Source organism: Otolemur garnettii, unplaced genomic scaffold (genome assembly GCF_000181295.1).
Source record: "Otolemur garnettii isolate 467f Iridium unplaced genomic scaffold, OtoGar3 scaffold00276, whole genome shotgun sequence".
NCBI lineage: Eukaryota > Metazoa > Chordata > Mammalia > Primates > Galagidae > Otolemur > Otolemur garnettii.
This window is the reverse complement of record NW_003852671.1, coordinates 205,756-215,019: the sequence shown is the minus strand read 5'-3', so window position 1 is coordinate 215,019 and position 9,264 is coordinate 205,756. Positions and strand designations below refer to the sequence as shown.

The window sequence follows — 9,264 nt, the reverse complement described above, 5'->3', positions numbered from 1 at the left end:
GTTCAGATGCATGGGACTCCCAGGGCTCTCCTAATGGCGTACTCCAACTTGGGACTTAAGCACATGCTACTTTTTTTGTCCCCCTTCATCTTGGCAGTGTCTATTTTTCCTTCAGGATTCGGTTTGGGTATCTTCACCTTCAAGAAGTTTTTCCCGATTCTTGAGGACCATGTTTATTCTTTTCAGAGTACTTAGCACATAGTACAATACTGTCATTGTTTAATTTTTTGTTTGTCTTCACCATTGATCATCTCATCTAGCACAGTAAATTGTGTTGTAATTTTTCTGCAATTATTTTCTGAACGACTGAATGGCTGATTGAATGGATGTTGCCAACTCTCCCTGACTAGATACAGTGTTTCTTGGTTTGATCTTGTTTGTCCCAACCTTGTGCCCACTTGGCTGGGAGTTGTAGAGAGAAGACACTACCTCATTCCCAATGCTCTATGGGCCTAGTTTCATTATAACAAACTCCAAGGAACCTTCATGCTCCAAGATATCCTTCAGATATTGGTTGATTTATGTGGTCCATTGGTTTGGGATTGGATTTTTTGGTGTAGAGTTACAGAGGAATTTTAATTGTTTACTATAAAAGCATTGATTAATGCAGGAATTGATCTTTAGTATATTTGTGTATAAAATATATGTTGCAGTCTACAGTGTAGCAACTCTATCTAAAGACCTTTAAAGATTTTCAAATATCTTAACCAGATAAGAAGGGATGAAATGTGTTTCACTCCTTTTATTGAATAGGTTGTTTGATAAAGATTTTTTCCCCCCATGCTAGGGTTTGAAATGTATTCATTTGTCATTTAACTAAAAAAGTAACTTTGTAATTTAAGTGACTATTTCTAAAAAAGCAATTAAAATGGTGACAGGTGAATTATAAATAACATTAAATGTTGATAACATGAATCATTTAGTATCTATCAGAAGTTCCCCTAAAAGATTCTATCTTGATTATTCTCTAAAGCAAATTAATTCATTGTAATAGCAATAATAATAATCATTAAGAGCTATTAGTAGCAGTAGTAATAATAATAATACTGAGTATACCTGCCTCTTCATGGTTCATAGAAAAAGTTAAACTTGCCCTTTGCCAACTAAGAAAGAAGAATTACCAGATTTTTACAAAAAAGTTAATGTTCAACATAAAAAGCATCTGAAAATAAGATCTTCATAACACCAGAGAATAAATAATACATTTTTAAAAAGCAATTATCCTGGAAACTCTAGGGAGAGGCTCTGGGGATAGAGTGAAAAAGTGGCACTGAGACCTCATAAATGTACACAATTATGATTTAATAAAAAAAAAAAGAAAAAGTGGCATTGAAAAGATAATGACAGGTAGGGTGAAAAACACCTTCAAGGGACCTCTATGGCATCATGGCATCACAGGATGAGCTACTTTCTGTGTCTCCCTGTCCCACCCCAAATCAAGCTGCTTTGATGTAAGCACATCTCTTGCAGTGAATTTTCATCTTGAGACACCCAAAGGCGGGTAAGCCTCCATCCAGCAACCTGAAACTTTGTTTGGATTTTACAGTGACCTTTGGGATTTGGGATTTGAGGGAACAGTTATAAAATCGTGAAGACAAGGAATGAAGACTGGTCCAGTGTTGTGTTGGACACATTAGCATCAAAGGACTCCCATTTGCCCTTCTGACAGAACCCACTTCAAATCTGTTTCCAAAAAGAAGATTCACTTTCCATCATCCTTCATTCATAGTAGACATTCCGGTAGAGCTAGGGCACAGTAGAGGAAATAAATAGAATTTGGGGCAGTCTAGATGTATTTTATCTAATCCACAAGAGTAGATTCTTATTCTTTTACTAAATTTTAAGCAAAAAGACCTTGCCTAAGAAAAGGTACCTTGTGCCCTCTTCCTGGGGAAAGGTAAGGTTATTAATCGGGCCTGTCTTTGTGTTTGCACAATCATCAAAGACTCTTCCCGACCCTGCCCTTTACCACTTGCCCTAAGAAGAAGAGAAAACAAAAAGAATATAGTGTTAAGATTTGTTTTAAAAAATCATTCTTTAACATAAAAATAAATTCTCTAAGTTTGGAAAGAAGAAACCTACTTCTACTAGTTTGGGAGAGTTGAGGAAGAAGATGGAGGAAAGAGACAAATTAAATGAGCAATTAGTCAAAAGAATAGAAAGTCTTAAATTTCCAAGATGGCCTTATTTGGAATGGAGCTAGTTTCAGGACTGCTTGTGCCATCCTCTTAGATTCTTGTGTACAGACCTGCAAAACTGGAGGAGGCTGCTGCTGTCCTTGAGTGGAGTGGTCCAGCAGAAGGAGGTTCAGGCTAGCCTATTGTAAAGAGTTCCCACATCTGTTTTGGAAAGGCTGTAGAATTCTTTTAGGAGTTTGGCCTGGCAAATAAGTGTTCAGAATTTCTGAAAGTGCCTTCCTTTCAGGGCCTACTGACAAGCGGGACTTCCGTACATCTTGGGTCATATATTAGGTCTGTATTGGCTGTTGCCTCTGTAGCTCTGATTAAAAGAAAAGAAAACACTGCCAAGAGATTTGAAGAAAAATTCTAACCTCAAGGGAAATTCTACCCTAAAGTATTTCCATAATGAGATCTTTCCTCCCCACATCCTCATTAGTTTGTTTTGAGAGAGAGCTGTAAATGTTTCTAGAAGATCTGTGGAGAGGGAGCGGTGGGGGAATAACTTCATCAGTACAATTTTGAATCACCTGTAATTTCTTGAAGGTATTATGAGTTCTCAATTGATTACCTTCCTTCCCCGAATACTCATCAGGACGAATCCCTCATCTCCTGGTGTCTGCTCAGACATCACCTAATCAGTGCAGCTTTACTCTCCTCCTTCCCTTTCCTTATTTTTTTCTCAGTAGGATCCATCAGCATCTGACACACTGTATTTACTTGTTTGTTTGTTGTTTGTCACCCTTTGCTAGAAAGGAGGCTCTAAAAGAGGAAGGAGGTTTGCTTAGTGTGGAATGCTCAGCACCACTAGCACAGTGCCTGGCACATGGTGGGTCCTCAGTAAATACTTTGGAATATATCAGTATTCCAAAGTATTCCAAGTAGGGGAAACTGCCGCATATATTAAATGCTGTGGACGGGGAACAAAAAGCTGTGGTGTCAAGTATGTACATCACATTAAAAATTACCTTGAATAAGTAGACAATCTCATTCACACTCACGTAGGAGAAAAATTCAATTCGATTCAAGTTGGGAAGAGGGGAAAAGAGAGAGGGGAGAGAGGGGAGGGGGAGATTGCTGTGCTCCCACTTAATGCACACAATGTGGGGGTGTATGGCACAGCAGTGTAAAAAAATAAAATAAAATAACCTGTAGTAGATTTAGCATCAAATTGATGATTTTATAAATATGCAGGTCTCTATAGCATATTCTAGGGTAAGTAGTTTGGAAATTCATCTATCTATTTTAAGTTAATGTGAATTTAAGTAATACTGAAGAATTGCTAGAAATCAAGAAATGAAGCCTGGAGTGTGTTACACTTTTAAGCTCCAGGAGCCTATAATGATGGAGCTGGGCAAACTGGATGATTTCTAAGGTTCCTTTTAATTCTAAGTTACTAACGGAGAAAATGTTTAGAGTTTGGCAGGGAGGAAGGGGAAGAGAGAGAGAGAGGGAGAGAGAGAGAGAGAAAGAGAGAGGGAGAGAGAGAGAAAGAGAGAGAGAGGGAGAGAGAGAGAGACTGCATTGCTACATTTCGCCACAAGATGACAGTATCATCTTTATTAAAACCGAGTACAGTATTGTATTCCGGTACGTGGAGTAAATATAAATAAATGTAGAGTGTTCTTGAGGGACATAAATTATTTTAGTAAAGATATCATGTGTGAAGCATTCATTAATTTAGGTAAACTATGTGTCAAAAAGCTTTCTTTTGTAACACTTGGGAAATAGTTGAAAATATAAATTTATTATTCCTTCCCTTTCTTCCTTTTTTCTACATAGTCTTCCTCCTTTATTCATTTCCTTTTCTTTGTTTGTTTGTTTGTTTGTTTGTTTCTTTCTTTCTTTCTTTCTTTCTTTTCTTTCTTTCTTTCTTTTTTTTTGAGACAGAGCCTCAAGCTGTCCCCCTGGGTAGAGTGCCATGGCATCACAGCTCACAGCAACCTCCAACTCCTGGGCTCAAGCGAGTCTCCTGCCTCAGCCTCCCAAGTAGCTGGGACCACAGGTGCCCACCACAATGCCTGGCTATTTTTTGGTTGCAGCCGTCACTGTTTTGGCAGGCCCGGGCTGGATTCTACCCTACTACCTTAGGTGTATGTAGCTGGTGCCTTAGTCACTTGAGCTATAGGCGCCAAGCCACCTTTTCTTTCTTTCAAATTCTCACTTTATTACATCAAAGATTTCAAGTCAAACAAACAGAGATGTATAAGACAAAGCTTATATCTTCACCATTTTCTTTTTTAATTCCAACCCTCTGAAGTAACTAATGTTAATACTTTAAACTTTTTTTGATTCCTTCCTATATTCATAAACATATTTCTAATACATGCATATGCATGTATATGCATATGCACAGAAATATGTATTATATTTATTTTGAATTTTAAATTAATATCTGATCACCTGTTAGGTAATAAATTTAGATGTTTGAAAAAGTTTTCCATCTCTTCCTGTTGTAACAAATGACGACAATGATGATGACCACAATAGATACACACAGTGTGTACATAACCTACCTCTAAATGCACCCTGGTATCCATTTTTCTAATTTATTTATTTACTTATTTATTCACATATGTAGGGGATACAGGTACATTTTCATTACATGGATATATTATGTAGTGGTGACGTCTGGGCTTTTAGTGTAACCATCACTCCAACAATATACTGTAGCCAATAACTGTTCTCATCCCTCATGCCCCTCTTACCCTCTCATCTTCTGGTTTCACTCTCTCCCTGTGTTCACATTGATTAGCTCCCGTGAGAAAATATGCTACTGACTTTCTGTTTCTGAATAATTTCATTAGTATCATACTCTTCATTTTCTTTTTTTTTTTTTAAATATTTTATTTATTTATTTGCGGTGTTTGGCCGAGGCTGGGTTTGAACCCACCACCTCTGGCATATGGGACTGGTGCCCTTCCCTTTTGAGCCACAGGCGCCACCCCTCATACTCTTCATTTTCATCCATACTGCTACAAAAGAAATGATTTCATTCTTTTCTATGACTGAGTAGTATTCCATGGTATATACTATACCACATTCTCTTTATCCAATCACTGGTGATAGATACTTAGGTTGATTTCACAACTCAGCTATTGTGAATAGTGCTGGGATGAACATACAAGTTCAGGTATCTTTGACATTTTTATTTATTTTTATTTTGTCTTCATTCATTTTTTATTTGTACATATTCATGGGGTACAAGTGCAATTTTTTTTTGAGACAGAGTCTCGCTTGCACCCTCAGTAGAGTGCTATGGTGTCACAGCTAACGGCAACCTCAAACTCTTGGGCTTCAGTGATTCTCTTGCCTCAGCCTCCCAGATAGGTGGGACTATAGGTGCCTGCCACAATGCCTGACTGTTTTTAGAGTTGAGGTCTTGCTCTTGCTCAGCTGGTCTCGAACTTGTGAGCTCAGGCAATCTACCCACCTTAGTCTCCCAGAGTGCTTGGATTTTATGCCTGTAATCTCAGCCCCCCAAGTGCAATATGATACACTAATGTAATGTGGTGAAGTCAGGGCCTTTAGTGCATATATCACTGAAGTAACAATGCACATTGTATACACCCAGCAACCTCTCATCACTTCCACCCCCAGGTATTTATTATATAATAATATTTGGTAGATGCACAATAGTGGACTGCTGGATTGGATGGTAGTTCTATTTTTAGTTCTTTGAGGAATACATCTTGAGAAGAGAAACACTTAGCATGGGAAGATTGACCACTTTTGTTTTGTATTTTATTATTCTTCACATTGTCTGCTCTATTCTTTTTCAATCTTCATCAGAATCACTTGGACTAGAACTGTGGATTTATTAGTAGACAATGCTCCTGTGGAAAGAAGCCTAAAGTTACCCTGGCCAGAAAAGTGCTCCTCCCCTTGTGTTTCTTCTGGGTTTTGCATTACATTTGAGCTTCTCTCCCTTGCCCACGTGCAGGGCTTACCTTCCTTTTCTTTTTTTTTTTTTTAGACACAGAGTCTCACTTTGTCATCGGTGGTAGAGTGCTATGGTGTCATAGCTCACAGCGACCTCCAGCTCTTAGGCTTAGGCGATTCTCTTGTCTCAGCCTCCAGAGTAGCTGGGACTATAGGTGCATACCACAACACCTGGCTATTTTTTTGTTGCAGTTTGGCTGGGGCCGGGTTTGAACCTGCCACCTTCGGTATATGGGGCTGGCAGCCTACTCCCTGAGCCATAGGTGCTGCCTGAGGGTTTACCTTCTACAGACTCCAGTGGCTGAGAACCCAGGGATGCCGTGCCAGGTTCGCAGTGTGCTGCAACAGATGTGGAAATTTTTCCTCCTTTCTGTTACCCTGAAAATGGAAGGTAAGTCTCAACTTAATAGCAAATGCTGCTCGGAGTTTTCAAAATAATTTTCTTCCAGCTAAAGGATTGCAACTTTTGACATTTGTAATGAGTCTTTGGTATACCCATTTTCTTTGTGTAGTGCTAATTGTCCTCCTGTTACTGTTGCTGCTGCTACATCTCCCACCATTGATTTCTCCTCCTCAGTGGCAGCTCATTTGTGACCACATGGAAACTACTTTTTAAAAATATTTTAATTTTTAATTAAAATAATAACTGCATATATTTAAGAAAGATAAAGATATGGAAACTATTCTTTTTAATAATGATGTGTCTTGTTGTAGGCACTGCAGGACAAAGCATTGAGCAGCCAAGTGAGTTGACAGCTGTGGAAGGAGACTTTATCCAGGTCAACTGCACTTACCAGACATCTAGGTTCAATGGGCTGTCCTGGTACCAGCAATACAATGGCGGAACACCTGTATTTCTCTTTTACCATGTTCTGGATGGTTTGGAAGGGAAAGGCCGTTTTTCTTCATTCCTTAAACTCTCTGCTAGCTACAGTTACCTCCTTCTGAAGGAGCTCCAGATGAAAGACTCTGCCTCTTACCTCTGTGCTGTGAGAGACACAGTGACTATGACACCTCTTCAGCTGCAATAAAATTCAAGTGCAACCACAGCACTAAGCCCTGCTGTGAGTTGACTCTAAAGATTGGGAACTTTGGAGCCAGACTTCCTGGATTTCAGTTCACTGCTGTCTACCTGGGTGCTCTTAATCTAGTCATTATCTCTTTTGGTTCAGTTTCCTTATCTATAAAATGAGAATAATAATAACATCTACTTCACAGGGTTGTTGTGAGTGATGAATTGATATATATCTCTACATCTATCTATCAAATATTAACTCAGAGCGATGCTGGCAGATAATGAGATCTCTGTGAGTTTAGTTATTTCACTTGTAGTCTTAAACTTTTAGTCAGTGTCATGTGGCAGGGGTTCTGAGACTGGAACTCAGTATTTCTGTACCTTTGGTTGGTGGGAGGTAAAATTCTGAAAGCTATTTGTGTTGTGTGTTTTTGAGGCTACAAGATGGAGTTTATTTGGGGGGTAGGTTGTTGCTCTGGTGCTACTCATTTTTTGGAGGGAGACTCTGAACTTTGAAATTCAAATGCAAATGCTTCAGAATGAGATGTTAAGCATTCTGACTAATTATGTAAGGCTATGTTCATTATGTGCATCCTTAAGAAATACATGGGATCTTAAAATATGTTGGAGGCTTATAAGGCAGGCTAGAAATGAGGTATAAAGGCTTTACAGTTGGGGAGAATGGACATAACCAAGGGAACTATAGAAGATGAGAAAGAAGAGTAAACTTAAGCAATGTGGTGACAACTTTGGTGAGGGAAAGCCAGTAGGGGATTCCTACAGCAAGATCTCCAGGCATCCTCAAACTATGGTCTGTGGGCCACATGCCGCCTGCTGAGGACATTTATCTGGCCTGCCAGATGTTTTTGCCGCTGCTGCCTGTCTTGCTTAGCAGCTGACTTGTCCCAGGGCCTGCAGTCTGGCCCTCCAGTGGTCTGAAGGACAGTGAACTGGCCCCTGTTTAAAAAGTTTGAGGATACCTGATAGTCAATGGGCATAAAGAACAGTAAAAATATACAGCAAATTTTCAGATTTTCCTTTCTTACTTTGTAATTCCCTTGTGTTGTCTTCACATCTTTCACTGAAGTTTGTTAGATCCTATAGCCTACTGTCACCTAGGGTTACAGAATAAATGGTAATTGCTGTTGTTGGTTCTGTATGAGATAAAGGTGACCAGAGAGTGGAAGCTCAGATTTTAGGTTTCTGGAATATCAAAGTGAGGCCTTCAAGGGATGAAGCAAGATGGCGGACCAGAAGGATCATTCAGCCAGGCTGTCCTAGAATGACTGGTGAAAAAGAGAGAACCTAGCCATAGCTGGCACAGGGACCTTAGCCACAGTCATAGCTCAAGGAGCACAGTGAGGAGGTGGTGAGCTGGATATAGTGTATGATCTGGAGCAGTGGAAATCTGATGAATTAGGCAAGTGATTGTGACCAGCTGGAATTGGCTGGCTCCTACTGAGTTTTGGGATGGGAGGAAGCCTTTCTGGAATTTTCAGTTGTTGGGTGAAGCTGTGTGTTGAGTGGACAGCTTAGAAGAATTGGCAGACTGAAACAGTATACAGCAACCAGATTTGAGTGCTGGTTGGAGTGGATTTGCCATAGTTTTGGTAGCTGGCAGGGCAGCCATGTTGAGAAGGTCTCAGTGGCCAGGGGGCTGCCATTGTGAAAAGGTTGTGAGAAGGTCTTAGCAGGGGCCTAAAGCAAGGCTGTCTTAATTCCACCCCCAGGATCAGAACTCCACTCTTGGGACAGGCTGAGGGATTCCCACAACCCACAGGAACTGGAGTTGGGGGCACTGTGAGGCCTGCCCCTAAAGGATTCTTGTGAACTTTAAGATCTCAACCTGGCAATGTCTGAATGCTGAGGAAGCAATCAGGTAATCACTGAAGGCAACTAAGTTTGGAATAAGGACCATAAAGGTTGCTGGCTGTGCTGTCTCCTAAAAATCCTGCAGTGCCACCTGGTGTCTGGATGATATATTGCAACATATTGTCAGCGAGAGCAAGGACTGTTTATTTGGCTTTGCTTAGGTTGAGGCCTCTTCCAAACCTAAGCTTCAAGATAAGGTAATTTGAAGCAAAGGAGTCAGTGAGAAGGTAAAAGGAGGACAAGGAGGTAAATAAGAAG

The 9,264-nt window shown here is 40.0% G+C and overlaps 1 protein-coding gene and 1 gene segment (V, D, J or C); one reads left to right on the top strand and one right to left on the bottom strand.

The window, feature by feature from the left end:
- The window catches only part of LOC100958569 (olfactory receptor 10G2-like), a gene marked incomplete at its 5' end in the record, with an annotated part of 7,486 nt that extends 1,895 nt beyond the window's left edge, over positions 1-5,591 (bottom strand). Inside the window, one exon of the mRNA XM_003803030.3 lies at positions 5,544-5,591. Coding sequence (XP_003803078.2) covers positions 5,544-5,591 — 48 coding nt within the window. The remainder of the gene's footprint in view (positions 1-5,543) is intronic.
- An 831-nt stretch (positions 5,592-6,422) lies between these two features.
- LOC100946284 lies at positions 6,423-7,150 on the top strand. The segment is given in 2 exon segments: positions 6,423-6,510; positions 6,834-7,150. Coding segments are annotated over 2 exon segments (393 nt in total).
- Positions 7,151-9,264: the final 2,114 nt, after the last annotated feature.